This window comes from Leptopilina heterotoma, unplaced genomic scaffold, assembly GCF_015476425.1.
Source record: "Leptopilina heterotoma isolate Lh14 unplaced genomic scaffold, ASM1547642v1 Lhet_24, whole genome shotgun sequence".
In the NCBI taxonomy this organism is placed as follows: Eukaryota; Metazoa; Arthropoda; class Insecta; order Hymenoptera; family Figitidae; genus Leptopilina; species Leptopilina heterotoma.
The window spans coordinates 2,393,151-2,409,023 of NW_025110956.1; the positions used below are offsets into that span (position 1 = coordinate 2,393,151).

At 25.0% G+C, this 15,873-nt stretch overlaps 2 protein-coding genes across 2 annotated transcripts; one reads left to right on the forward strand and one right to left on the reverse strand.

The window, feature by feature from the left end:
• Positions 1 to 4,704: 4,704 nt before the first annotated feature.
• LOC122503000 (glycolipid transfer protein A) lies at positions 4,705 to 8,601 on the forward strand. The gene is made up of 5 exons (XM_043613380.1): positions 4,705 to 4,837; positions 5,027 to 5,082; positions 5,191 to 5,312; positions 5,457 to 5,607; positions 8,428 to 8,601. Exons 1-5 carry the CDS (start codon positions 4,705 to 4,707, stop codon positions 8,599 to 8,601), a joined length of 636 nt encoding a protein of 211 aa, XP_043469315.1.
• Positions 8,602 to 8,732: 131 nt separating this feature from the next.
• LOC122502931 (transmembrane protein 17B-like) lies at positions 8,733 to 14,501 on the reverse strand. The gene is made up of 5 exons (XM_043613281.1): positions 14,187 to 14,501; positions 9,701 to 9,852; positions 9,396 to 9,499; positions 9,174 to 9,287; positions 8,733 to 9,088 (listed from the first exon to the last, which is right to left on the reverse strand). The coding sequence occupies exons 2-5, from the start codon at positions 9,786 to 9,788 to the stop codon at positions 8,846 to 8,848; spliced, it is 549 nt and encodes a 182-aa protein (XP_043469216.1). The 5' UTR covers positions 9,789 to 9,852; positions 14,187 to 14,501; the 3' UTR covers positions 8,733 to 8,845.
• Between the last annotated feature and the right edge of the window lie 1,372 nt (positions 14,502 to 15,873).

The following is a 15,873-nucleotide window of genomic DNA, read 5'->3' on the forward strand; positions in this document are numbered from 1 at the left end:
TTTGAAACCCCGTTAAACCTAATGATTGAACCTTTTCGACTTCACTGCAAAAACAAGTGTCTCATTTTGAGACGTTTTGTCCCATATTTGAAACACATAAGATGTCTTAGTCCACATATTTGAAACAGATATGTGTCTCATTTTAAGACGTTTCAAAGTGTCTTACACATTTAGCAATGCATTTTGAGACACGAAATGTGTTTCGAGTATCCGTCTCACACTAAGAAGACGTTTTACGTGTCTTATACGCATTGAGTTACCTTTAATGTCTTAAAATGAGACACAAGATGAAATTAAATGTCTCAATATAAAACAGATTTTGTATCTCAATGGTTTAAACACTTAAAGCAACTCATTTTAAGACACGACTGTGATACCAGTTTTTGCAGTGTTAATAATAGTCCCACACAGCACATGATATTTCCTAAATATTTCCTGAATATTTCACTGAAAGATTGAAATATTTCAGTGCAAAGTTCTAGAAATATTTCTGCAAACAGGAAAATGTCCGCTTATGTGGGAATATTGACGCGAAAGTTGAGAAAATATTTCATTGAAATATTCCTGCAATATTACACATAAAGATTCTGCAATATTGTGAAAATATTTCACAAAATGGAAAAATTTGTTAAACACCTCAAACCAATAGGAATTTTTTGAAATATTTTTAAACCCATAGGATATAGTAAGCCAAAAACTACTGCGCAGCTCTACAGGCCATAGAAACTGAGTTCGACCAGTGCACATCATTTCAGTTGAATATTTCCAAAATATTTCAATGAAATATTTTCTCAACTTTCGCGTCAATATTCCCACATAAGCGGACATTTTCCTGTTTGCAGAAATATTTCTAGAACTTTGCACTGAAATATTTCAATCTTTCAGTGAAATATTCAGGAAATATTTAGGAAATATCCCAAGTGCGAAATGCCGAGACTGCAAAAACGGCCAATCATTGGTGCAGTAATGTCTGCCGAGAATTGGCAGTAGTTACTGGGCCATTATTGGTGTTCAAAACGTCCCATTACTGGGCCAATGATGGCGCCGATGGTCAGAATTTCAAATTTTTTAAGACTGGGCCAGCTCTCGGCCCAATAATGGCACATTCATGGCAAAGTTGATCAATCTTTAATGGCAAAAGACAATTGCCAGTGATGTGCCGACCATCGGCCCAGTAATGGCTCATTATTGGTGCTTTAATGGCAAAAAATTTGTATCGTTCATGGCAAATTATAATTACCAGTATTGGGGCGTAGCTTGGCTCAATAACGGCACGTTATTGTCAAAGTTGATCAATCTTTAATGGGAAAATTCAATTGCCAGTGATGTGACGAAGATCGGCCCATTAAAGGTACATTAATGGCATTTTAATTTGGTAAAATTTTTTATAAGAATTTAATTTTAAGAAACATTCAGTTATTCAATAAATTATTTATTTTGTATTTAAATAATAGAATAAGCTTGAAAAGGATTCAAATTAAAATATTCGAAACTTTGAATTTTCTATATTTTTAATTTTAACTGTCAATTTTAAAGAATTAATTTTTTTGAAAAAGTTTAATTAAGTATTAATTTAAAAAAGAAGTTATTAATGTTTTCAAATAATTTTACAATTAAAGAAATTCGTAAATAAACGTAACAGAAACCTTTTTTTGAGTAAAATTTTTCCTTTATTATCTAAAAATTAAGAAATTTTCAATTTATTCAATAAATTATTTATTTTTGCATTCAAATAATTAAATTCTCGTAGAATTTTCTAGTAAAAATTGATTTCAAAATGGATTCTAGTCAAATTTTTAGATAATAATTCAATATTAAAAACATACCATGAATTTTGATATTAAAATTTTTTTAAATTCAATTGCCAATGATGTGACGAAGATTGGCCCATTAAAGGCACATTAATGGCACTTTAATGGCAAAAATGTTGTATCTTTAATGGCAAAATATACTTGCCAGAATTGGGGCGTTGCTTGGTCCAATAATGGCACATTCACGGCAAAGTTGATCAATCTTTAATGGTAAAAGACAACTGCCAGTGTTGTGACGAAGATCGGCTCATTATTGGCACTTTAATGGCAAAAAATTTGTATCTTTCATGGCAAATTATAATTGCCAGAATTGGGGCGTTGCTTGGTCCAATAATGGCACATTCACGGCAAAGTTGATCAATCTTTAATGGTAAAAGACAATTGTCAGTGATGTGACGAAGATCGGTCCATTAATGGCTCATTAGTGGCACTTTAATGGCAAAAATTTTGTATCTTTGATGGCAAAATATAATTGCCAGAATTGGGGTGTAGCTTGGCCCAGGAATGGCACATTAATGTCTATCACTTTGTATCTATAATGGCAAATTATAATTTCCAATATTGGGTCGTAGCTCGGCCCAATAATGGCACAGTATCGGCCAGTGTAATGAAGCTTATAAGAACCCTTTTGCTTCCTCGACTTCAAGTCAGAGTAGCAGAGTGGTCAGAGTGTTAGGCTGTGGTGCGTCAGGTTCAGGTATCGATCCCCGCGAGAGGTAAGAATTTTTCAAATATTTGTAAGTTTGCGTTTAATTTAGGGAAATAAGCCGTATAAATGTTATAAATTAATTAGTTAATTGAATAAAAAAAAATTTATTTTTATTTTTTCTAATTTTGTCAACACTGGGGGAGTAATGGCAGCCAATATTGGGCCATTAATGTCTGCTGAGATCTGGCTGCCAATAATGGGCCATTAATGTCTGCCGAGATCTGGTGCCAATATTGGGCCATTAATGTCTGCCGAGATCTGGCTGCCGACGTCCAACCGCTGTTAACACCACAAGAGTCGGCGCAAAGTCGGGCCAATATTGTCTGCCAAGTCTCGATGCCAGCTTTGCCAATACTGGGCCAGTGTTGGGCCGCGTTGGTTTTCGCACTTGGGATCATGTGCTGTGTGGGGTTTGATCTATTTAGAGCCCCGTTAAACCTATGAGCTTTATATGTTCTTGTAAATATTCGCCACACTGTATTTATTAGAATTTTTACACTTTCAATATTTATAAGTTCCAATTTTTATTTTACCAAATCTTAAAAAGTACGTAGAATTTTTATTAAGCAGAATTTTAGTCGAAGTTTTATGTAACATATTCTCTAGTTCACTATATATATTTATAAATTAGCAAAATTTGCTTTAATAGTAATTTTAATTTAACCTTATTTTTTTTTAATATAACAGCAAAAAATATTCACTTAATTACATTTATCAAACTAAATTCAAAGTAAACAACATTTCTGAAATCCATTTGTTTACAATAAATTCAATTTTATAAATTTTTAAAATTCAACTAATTTAAAAAAATTTTGAATTAAAATATTTTAAAACGTAACGTTTTCGAAATTATTAATTAACCCTTTCGTGCCTCCGGGACATATGTGCATGTCCCACTTACAAAAATTTATGTTATTCTTATAAAATTCAACCAATTAATTTGCGGTAAATCTAATTTTTCAAAATTTCCTCAAATTCGATTAAAACCTCTTACTCGGGGATTTTCTGGGTCGCTGATTACGAATCTAAAGTCAGATTTTCAAAATTCGTAATAGTGAGAATTTTTTTCAAATCTGACCAAATTCGCTTGAAACTTGCTATTCGGGGGTTTTAGGGTCACCATTTTGAATTTTATAAATCTGACTTCAGATTCATAATCAGCGACCCCGAAAACTCACGAGTAACATAAGTTTTTTGTAAATTTGAGAAATTTTGAAAAAATGTCCGCCATATTGGATCTGCCATTTTGAATTTTCAAAATTTTGAAAATCTGACTTTAGATTCGTCATCAGTGACCCTATAGTTTATAAATCAAATTAAAAAAATATTTTCAAAGACTGATGGAAACCGAAATCCAGAATTTTCATATTTTTCCAGTTCTTTTGTTAAGGTAGGGGGAAGACCACGGAAGTTTAGCTTGGCGCAGGGGTTACTTGGTGCACTCGACTTTATTCGAAAGGTTTTTTTCACCACTTTTTTAACGGTGTATGGATTTTTTGAAAAAATTCCAAATTTAACTTATTTTTTTTTAAATCAAAAATATTTTTGACTTTTTTTTAAAGAATTTTAAAAATAATGTTTGAGATTTCGTTAAGAAATCGTAGAAAATAGAAATTATGCAAATTTTTTAACAAAATTTGAAAATAATCTTTAGTTAAAAATCGTAATTAGAAATTATAGGAATTTTTTTCTAAAGATATTTAAAATTTTCTAAAAAAATGTTTTATAAATATATTAATTTTGGAAATTTTGATATAAAAATGATGCAAAATTATTATTATTTTTTTTCAAAGAAGAACAGAATTTTGTTAAAATATTTTGATAAGAAATAGTAATTTTATAAAAAATTTTTCTTTTTTTCAAAAAGAAACTCATAAATTTGTGAACAGAATTGTGATTGAGAAGCAGAAAATATGAAAAATAGTTTCTATTTTCTAATCTTAATTTTTTAACAATTTTCTAACTTTAATAAAATTTATGGAATTTCACAAATTTCAGGAAAATAAATATTAGAAATCATAAATTTTTAGAAAAATTTTTTTTAGAAAATTATCGATTCTGATTTTTGCCAAAGAAATTAATGACAATAAAGCATCAAATATTTAGGCAGTTGAAAATTGAATATCATTTGGAAAATTTGACAAGAGTTTTTAAACAATTTCAGTTGGATTAAAAGAGGCAAGAATGTCACTAGGAATTGCTAAACATCGATTTCGGGAACTCAATCAAGATTGTGTGATCTTTCCAAAAATAATAGAGGGAAAAATAAATACTGAACAATTTCTTGACGCCTCACAACAACTAGTACAATTAATTAGTAAGTTTAAAAAATGCATGTAAGATTTAACCCTCAATTTTTGAAGCATTGGAATAAAATTTGAACATCTACACTTATTTTCTAATTTAAAAGTTTAATTTTAATTATATCAGTTCTAAAAGATTAAAATTGTGTGTGAAAATCACGTACAAAATGATGTAAATATTTAAAATAAATTTTTTGAAATAGATAAATTTGGAAAGTTATTTGCACCAATGAAATATGACATGCAACAAAACATTGACGTAAGGAATTAATAAAAAAAATGCATAATAATTCTAATCTATAATAAATATTTTAATAAATTAAGCTCGTTTTTATTACTCTTTTTGCGCCATCAAACATCGTTTTAGAAATTAAATGCAAAGTTTAACAACGACAGAGATAATCATTCCACATTACAAGATATGATTTTAATTGAAAAGACCACTGGAAATAACACTATCGCAATTGAAGCTTTATTGTGGTTACGAAGGTACAAAATCTAATCACGCATCTATAAAAAATTGTTTTTATATTTAAAAATAAATTCTCTTAGCTAAAAAAAGTAGATGTATCCAATTTGTGATAAATATTTATCACCAATTGTAATTTAATGCAATAAATAAATATATTTTAGAGGAATGTACATGATCCAGTTATTTTTTGAAAAAATTGTTCAAGACCATAAATCTGGCCAAGCTACGGAAGATTTAGTAGCTTGTTTGAAAAAATCTTACAAAGAATCTTTAGAACCATATCATGGATGGATGGCACAACAATTATTTACTGTGGGTATTTCTTAAAAACAAATCCTAAATCTACATTTCATTTAATTTTTCTAATTCAATCGTTTACTTTCTACATTATCGAGTAGGTACATTAATTATAAATAAAAAATAAATTTTTCATTATAAGTAAATCGTGACCTACATTCATTTAAAAAGTTTGAGAAAGAATAAATATAAATAGAATAAATACAAGTAAAACAAATCTACTAAATCCTATTTACTACTTTTACGTTGTCCTACTATTTGGGTACTTTTTTTAGATTTCAGCCACTAAAAGCTACTATTTCAGTTTTTTTTACAATTTCCACTAGTTTAAATTCAATTATTTTTAATACTATTTTAAATTATTTAAGGAAGCGTTCACAAATGATGTCACGCAATTTTTCGGGATTTCAGACCCCCCTCCCCCTGTCATGCAATTTCATATGTAAAAATACATTGTGTCACGTTTAGTAGAGACCCTCCTCCTCCCAAAAACGTGACATCATTTGTGAACGCTCCCTAATCGAAAAATTCAATTATTTTCCCAAATAAAATTTTCCACAAGAATTTAGTTATTTAAAAACAATTTTCATGATATTCATTATTCCGAAAAAAATAATTATTTAAAACAATGTTTATAAATTCCTTATGAAGAATTCAATTATTTTCAAAAATAACAAAAATTTTCACAGATATTCAATTTTTTAAAAACATTTTAATGGAATTTTTCTCAATAATTCAATTATTTTCATAAAAAATAAAATTCTTCTTAGGAATTCAATTATTTTTGAAAATTATAATAAAATTCCTAGCAACTATTCATAATTATTGTCATAAATAATAAAATTCATCGCAGGATTTCAATTATTATTTTTAATAGGTACAATTTTACAGAAATAGCTTGAAAAATGTAATTATTCTTAAAAATTTAATTTCAATTCCTCGAAAAAATTAATTATTTAAAAAAAGGATTTTTTTAAAATTCTTTGGAAAAATTTAATTATTAACAAAAATTTTAAAATTTTTCACAGAAATTTAATTATTTTCAAATATTTTAATAAAATTGTTCCAAATAAATCAATTATTATAAATACAATTTTAATTAAATTTTTTTGAAATAATTTAATTATTATTCTTTTAGATTTTTATAAAATTCTTCGAAAGAATTCAATTCTATCGATAAATAACAAAATTATTTCCGAAAATTCAATTATTTTGAGGCATTTTAATAAAATTCTTTGTAAAATTCAATTATTTTCATAACTAACAATATTCATCACAAGAATTCAATTATTTTTAAAAGTAATAAATTTCTTCTTGTAAATTCAATTATTTAAAAAAGTTCTAATAAAATCGTTCGCAAGAATTCAATTATTTTCAAAAATAATAAAATGGTTTTTAGGAATTCAATTATTTTAAAAAAAATTTCATAAATTAAAATTTTCGAAATTCAATGATTTTCAATATCTATACTATTTTCATAAAATTTCTAAATAGAATTCAATTATTTAAAAAAAATTTTGTAAAAATCTTCGTAAGAATTCAATTATTTTAAAGAATAATAAAAATTTCTCAGGAATTTAATTACATATTTATTTTTCCACAGGAATTAAATATTTTAACATAATTTAAATGTAAAGTCTTTTTGAATTTTAACTATATTTGTAAAAATTACAACTTTAATTTTTCCCAAATTCAATTATTGTTTTTGTTGCAATTTTTGAAAAAAAATTTCCGAAACTTTAATCATTTTATTTGAAAATACAAATTTTAATATAATTATGTTTTAAAAACAATTAAAATTTTCAAATTTTTTGAAGTTTAATTAATTCAAAAACTTTTTACTACAATAATGCTTTCAATATTCAATTATTATCTAAAATTTTAGCTAAAATAAAATTTTAAATCAATTCTTGTTAGAAAGTTCTATTCAATTATTTAAATACAAAAATAAATAATTTATTGAGTAATTGAATAACTTTTAAAATTGAATTCTTATAAAATTTATCAAAAATTTTTGAAAATAATTGAATTGTTATGAAGAATTTTATTACAATTTTTGAAAATAATTATCAAATTTTCATAAGAAAATTATAACAAATTTGTTTAAATAATTCAATTTTTTCGAAGAATTTCAATAAAATATTTAAGAATAATAATTGCATTTTTTAAGGGGAATCCATTAAAAATTGTATTAAAAATAATTGATATCCTGCGATGAGTTTTATTATTTATGAAAATAATTGAATTCTTGCAACGAATTTTATTAAAATTTTTAAAAATAATTGAATTGCTGCGAAGAATTTTATAAAAATCTTATTAAATAATGGATTTTTTTCAAAAAATGTTATGAAAATTGTATTTTAAATAGTTGAATTCATTTGAAAATTGTATTATTTATGAAAATAAATTAATTCTTTTCGAAATTTTAAAAAAAATATTGAAAGTAATTGAATTTCGAAAATGTTTCGCAAATAATCGAATTGTTTGAAAAAATTGTATTTTGTAATTTTTTGAATTGTTTCTAAGAATATTATTAAAATTTTTTAGAATAATTTTGTAGTCCAAGTATTAGTGAATTTAAAATAATGCAAATTCTCAAACATAGAAAAAAGTAGCTTTTAGTGTCACAAATCTGAAAAAGAATCCAAATAGTAGCAAAACGTAAAAAAGATAATAAATATTAGGTTTTAGTAGATGAGTACGAAGCCTGTTATTTTCTAAAGTAGAATATTGCTTTAAAATAATTTTTAATTAATAAAATAAATAAAAAATTTGATTTAATGTATTAAACGATCATTACGAGTAAATTATGTTTAATTGAGATAATTATTGTAGTTGCTTGCACGCATGGTTCCAACAAGAACTCAATTATTGCAAATTCTTACTAACGGACATGAGGATAAAGAAAATGAAGTTTTACAAAATATAGATGAACTTTGCAAAGGGTTAAAAGTTATCGTATTATATTTACAAGAATTCTACATTTTAAATCATTTAAATAATACTTAACACGTGAGACACTAATTTAAAATTATTTTTATAATTTTATTCCTCTTTATTTTTGTTTTTTTTTATAAATAATGTTCAATGACAAACTTTATTAAAAAATAATAAATAATAAATAATAATTTATAAAAAAGTAAACTTTCCAAATACAAGATTTATTTAAATGAATAATACAATATTCAGTATAATTTCACCTAAAATATAGTAAAAATATAAATTTAATGTTTAAAAATAAAAGAAATAAAAATTAGTCTAATTTATCTTCCACTCCATATAATTGTCCTATGTAAAATCTTTTAGCATGCGAATCAGCTAAATTTCTTAATGCCATTGTTCCTGTTATAATTTCTCCAAGTAGAAAAATTATTGCCAGAATGTTAGCAATTTTTTCACTTAACACAGGAATGTTTTTTGTATCAAAAATGAGAAACAACTCGAGTGGAAGTTGCAGTAATGTTGATATTAACCAAAAACTTGCCAGTTCAGGAATCTAAATGAACAAGATTTATTTATTAATAAATTATTTAAAATTCACTTTTATTTTCTATTTGCATTTAGAGCGAAATACTACATACTTTTATTGCTAAATTTCCCAGGTAACCCAGATATAATCTCACGCCTTCTAAAATAGTTACGGCAATAAAAACAGCAACACTTATGAATTGATAGACATCACCTAATTTGTAGTACTGAAAAAAAAAAACAGTTTTTGTTCGTTTATTATAAATTTTATAAAAATAAACAAAAAATACGTGAGTTTCGAAATTTGAAAATTAACTTTTTGTCGTAATATTTACTTTTGCATCCAGGCTGCATAGAAGAATCCAAATCCAAACTGGGTAGAACCATACATTGAAGTATAGAAATATTTGCAATAATAAATTGGATCTCACTTCGATTCCTAAGTAAAATGAAGGAAAAAACAGTTTTCAAAAATCACATTTTTAGCTTTTAATAGGAAATCAGTAACCTCTTAATGGAATCTCTCGTTAGCACTTAATTAAAATTTCCATAGACACAAATTGTCATATTTTGATAACATAAAATTGAAGAATCTAAATTTCTAAAAGAAGAGTAGATTAAGTAAATTTATTTTTCTTACCAATGTCAAAGAACTCTTTATTATGGTGATGATAAACTAAGCCAGGAAAAATGCGATCAGATGCGCTAATAATAGAATTCCTCAACATATTTCATTCGTTTTTACTATATGTCTATCTGAACAGGAAAAAGAATTTCTTGAAAGGAACCATTCTGTAAAAATGAGAAAAATAAATATTAGGTAAATAATAATATTCTTGAAAAATAAATTAAAACCATGAAATAGTATATTGTGTGGCAAGGGCGGCAATCGTACGAGGTCAGAATTGACATTTCCGCCCGAGTTGCACACGATATTTTTTGTCCAAATGCGCGATAAACAAGACGCATCCGTAAATTCAAAAATGAATATGCACTAATTATTAAATGTGTATGAAACATTTTTATTAAGCCTAAGGCGAATCCGAATATTTTTGATAAATTTAACAATAAAATTTTACTTAAAAATTGACTCCATTTTGATTTGAAGTAATAGAAAGTGATAATATAATATTTAGTAGTATTTATTGAATACTGCTAAAACAGCGGGCGGAAAAGTCGTTTTTCCGCCCGCTGTTGGTAGTCGGGCGGCAAAAGCTTACTTTCCGCCCGCTATGCTTGCACGGAAAGTCGAGTTTATCGCGCATGTAGGACAAAAAAAATGTTCTGTTACATTTATTTACAAACTTCTTTAATTGTAAAATTATTTAAAAACATCAATAACTTCTTTCTTAAATAAATTATTATTAATAATTATTTTTTATTTTATTATTTTTTATTTTATTATTTTTATTATTTTATTTATTATTATTATTAATAGAGATGTGCAAAAAAAGATGTGCACTCGAGTACTCGATACATCGAGCCGGCTTGGGCTCGGCTTGGCTCGGCTCGGAAATTCGAGCTTTTTTTGCACATCTCTAATTATTAATAATCATTATTATTTTTCTGTAGGAATTAAAATTTTTCAAAATATTCAAATTTAAACCTTTTTGAAATTCAACAACTTATAAGAATATAAGAAGAAGACTCGGAGTGATCGTCTGCTTCATGTTTTGTAATAATTTAAATTGCCAAAAAATTTTTAAAATAAGTTAATTATTTACAAAAATCCTAAAAAAATCCTTCGCAAGAATTCAATTATTTTTACAAGAAGTACAATTTCACAAAAAAATTTAATTATTTAAAAAAAATGTAATAAAATTAGTTGCAATAATTCTTATATTCTAAATTCTTTGATGAATAATAAAATAATTCGTTGGAGGAATTCAATTTATTAGCAGGATAAGAAAAAAGTAAATATTTTTGATGAAAATTAGGAAAAATTTAGGAAAATAAAAAACATGGAATGGAATTTTTGTCAATTTTGTGAAGCGAATAAGACGAGTATTTCTGGTTTTTTTTACTTAAAAAAATGACAATAACCCACAAAAATTAATTTTCAAAACAAGCAAATGAATGCAGAGAATTTGCTAACGGAAAGGAAACTTACAATTATTATAAAGTATAAGTATAAGTATAAGTATATATGTAAGAAAATAAAAACTTCAAATAACTTTAAAAGAATTCAATTACTCTTTTTAGAAGAAATTAAATGTAAACAATTTTTAGTTAAAAGTATGAAAAATTATAATTTAAAACCTTTTCAAAATTCAATTTTTTCTAAAAATTTAAGCAATAATACTTTCTCTCTAAATTTGAATTAGTAAAAATGTTTTCTAATTTGAATTAGTAACTGACTTTTTGCTTTTGAATTAGCAGATTTTAATAATAAATAGTAGTTTCTACTAATTCAATAGTAAAATTTATTAATTCAAAAGCAAAAAGTCAGTCACTAATTCAAATTTAGAAAGTTTAATATTCAATTTATTATTATCTAAAATTTTAACTGAATTTTCATATTTCAATCCATTATTATTAGAAAACTCTAAAAGAACTCAATTATTTAAATACAAAAATAAAGAATTTATTGAAGAATATTGAATGTTTTTTAAAATGAAACTCTTATAAAGAATTTTATCAACAAATTTTTAAATAGGTAATTAAAATTTTTTGACGAATTTTAATAACAATTTTACGTATCATTTCATTTTTCGCGAAAGTAGATTAAAATATTGTATTAAAATAATTGAATCTCTGTAAAAAATTTCATTGAATTGAGAAAAGTTTTTGAAAATAATTGAAATGTTGTCAAGAATTTTATTAAAATTTTTGAAAATAATTGAATTTTGGAGTAAAAGTTTATTATTTATAAAGATAATTGAAATAATTGAATTCTTGCGAAGAAATTTATAAAGAATTTGTAAATAATAGAATTCCTGGGAAATTTTTATTACTTATGAAAATAATGTAATGTTTGCGTAGAATTTTATTCAAATCTTTTTTAATAATGAAATTCTTTTGGAAAATTGAATTATTGCGAAGAAATATTGTAAACGAAACTCTTTTAAAATTAAATTAATTTTGAAATATGTATAAGAAAAATTAGATTTCAAGAATAAGCACAATAACTTTAAAAAACAATAATTTTTCAGGATTTCTTAAAAGAACTTTTGTATAATTTTAAAAAAACTAATTAATTTCTAAAAGAACATTTACTTAAAACTACAAATTCAATTTTTAATAACTATAAAACATGAAGATATCAATAACTCAGAGTCTTTGACTCGGAGTGATTGATTTCTTAATGTTTTATATTAATTAAATAATTTCAATTATTCGTCAATTCTTCAATTAAAACTATATTAGAAAACGAAAACTTAAAATAATAAAAAATTTCAATTAAACTTTTTCAAAAAAATTAATTTCAAAATTCAATTATTTAAATACAAAAATAAATAATTTATTGAATAATTGAATGTTTCTTTAAATCAATTTCTCATAAAGAATTTTATCAACAAATTTTTAAATAATTGAATTCTCTCCACGAATTTTAATAGGATTTTTAAAAATAATTGAATTCTTTCTTTTTCATTGAATTTTTAAGAATAATTAAATTCTTTGCAGGAATTCAATTAAAATTGTACTAAAAATAATTGAATTTTTTGGTGAAAAATTTTGCGATTTATAAAGATAATTGAAATGTTAGCGAGATTTTTTTTAAACTTGTAAATAATTTAATTTCTGCGAAGAATTTTATTATCTACTTTTGAAGATAATTGAATTTTTTTGTTATTTATGAAAAAAATTGATTTTTGCAATGAATTTTATTAAAATTCCCGAAAATAATTGAATTCCCAAGAAGAATTTTATTTCTTTTGAAAATAATTGAATTCCTAAAAAGAATTTTATTATTTACGAAAATAATTGAATCTATTTAAAACAATTGTATTATTTATGAAAATAATTGAATTATTGCGAAGAAATTTATAAAAAATTTGTAAATAATATTGAATTCCTGTGAAATTTTTATTATTTTATGAAAATAACCTTTAAAGTGCTATGCCGGTCTGACAGACCGCTATTAAAATTTTCTTTGCTTGTAACTTTTTTTCAAAGTATAATAAGAACTTGAACTTTTTAGTAGCTTCATATTTTATGAAAATCTGTTAGGAAACAACTTTTTCAAAAATTTTTATTCGTTAAATTTTGTAATATAAATAAATATTTGAAGTATAGCGGTCTGTGAGACCGGGGTTAGCTTTAAGTGAAAGTATATTCCAGTATATTCCCATGAGTGACGTCTGCGCAACTTGACGCGCAGCTAGTTCTACTGACAGTTCTCATAGACTGCATTTATAAAATAAATAAAATAAATAAATGCATAATACAGAAATGACTTTTTTTGTTAAAAAGTAAAAAATATTTATAATAGTTGTCTTTTAAAATTATAAATGACTAAAAAACTGTCAAAAGGGAATAGCGGTCTGACAGACCGGGGTTAGCACTGAGCGTGATTTTTCAACACTTAGCACTTTAAAGGATAATTAAAGGTTTGAGTAGAATTTTATTAAATTTTTTTTAAATAATTCAATTCTTTTGGACAATTTTATTAAAATTAGTAAATTTTAAAAATCATTGATTGAGGAAAAATGTTTGAAAATAATTTATTTTCGGAGAAGAATTTAATTATTTCTAAAGATAATTAAAATTTTGACAAGAATTTTAAAAAAAGGTTGAACATAATTGAATTTCTGCGAAGAATTTTATTACTTCTAAAAATAATTGAATTTCTGCAATCATTTGTAATTTCTCTAAAATTCTCCAAATTATATCGTACAATTTAAGAACTTTGAGGCCTGAATATAAAAAATAATTTTTTTCATTAGAAGCTTTGGGTGGTCAGTTTTACGTTGAGTGACCTTTTTATATTTTAATCACAGGCAATAGTATAACATTCATAGGGGGTAATATTCGGACCCTTCATTCAGAGCAATAAAAGAACAGAAATAATTTTGTTTAAAGTATAGTGCTTGGAGTGCTGCTGATGTTACTGCTACATAACCTCAATCTACTGTGAATAAGTGCATCTTTCTTTTCTTTATTAAATAGAGAAATAATGTATTTACATCGTATGTTCATGTGAATTTCTTTAGAGTCTCGTTGTTATTTTGTATCTAATGTGAAGGGTTCTTTCATTACCCTCGAACGTCGATGTAAAATTCAGTCAACATATTTAAGTTCATATGTCAACTTTATCAAAATAAATATTTAAAGAAAACTCCGAAATGTTTAACGCGATCATTAAAAATTCTTTACTAAATTCATTTTAAACATTAAGTAAACTTTGGAACAATTATTTATTAATAAATATTAAATATTATATACAAAAAAAACATTCATATTATTCAGAATCAGAATGTAAACAAACTAGGTCTAAAGGAGCGGCCACAACATTCCATCGACATCTTTTTATGGTGTGATTGCAATAGTGCGTAGAGACGACAAAAGATTCAATCCTAAGGGTGCGGTCACACCACTTGTTGTAAAAACTTTTCTTGTCTTTCTCTCTCCTATGACAGAGGCATTAGTTTGTCTCCTTCTACATTTTTCGTTTTTGGAAAAAAAGTAAGAAAATGTAGAGTGAGGAAAACTTATGCCTCTTAAGGTGCTTCTATACCTCCGGTGGATTGGTCAAGCAATCGGCTTGATGAATTTTCACGGTCGGAAAATGTACTTTCATGGTGGGTATTTTTGAATAAGTAAATGTTGAAAAGGTTTTTACTTGAAAATTTATTTAAAAAAATAATTTTATCATAGAAATTCTTTTGAAATTTATGTTAAAAAACATGTTTTATTTTAAAAGTTATCAAATTTTAATTCAAAATGTTTTAATTTTCCAAAGAAGTGTAAAAAGCCTAATGTTTTTGAAATGCTAGTACAGACGGTACAGACTGTTTGTTATGAATGTACATAACCTAGCGTTGTGTTGTCGTGCTTGTGATATTATATTCTAAATTTAATGATTTTATTATTATTATATTAAATAATAATGAACAGACAACACAACGCTAGGTTATGTACATTCATAACAAACAGTCTGTACCGTCTGTACTAGCATTTCAAAAACATTAGGCTTTTTACACTTCTTTGGAAAATTAAAACATTTTGAATTAAAATTTGATAACTTTTAAAATAAAACATGTTTTTTAACATAAATTTCAAAAGAATTTCTATGATAAAATTATTTTTTTAAATAAATTTTCAAGTAAAAACCTTTTCAACATTTACTTATTCAAAAATACCCGCCATGAAAGTACATTTTCCGACCGTGAAAATTCATCGAGCCGATTGCTTGACCAATCCACCGGAGGTATAGAAGCACCTTTATTGACTCTGATTACTTGCAATTACAATCAAATTAAAACTTCCACAATAATACACAGTCTGTCTCTCTTACTCCTTTCTTAAAAAAGACTTTTCTCTTTTCTCTTTCTTAAAAAAGACATTACAAGAAAAGATCGAATATATCGAAAAATATCGAAACAAAAAATAAACATCCTTTCTTAAAAAGGCATTACAAGAAAAGGTCGAATATATCGAAAAATATCGAAACAAAAAATAAACATTGACAATGTAAAAAGTGAATAGAAGGGCGACTCACATACATTTATAAAAATGAAATTTAGTTCCTTTCTTAAAAGACATTGCAAGAAAAGGTCGAATAATGTCTTTTTCACATAAATATATTATTTTTTTATTCTTAAAAAATTACACATTTTAAAATTCCCACTTTGAAAATGGATTTTCCATCGT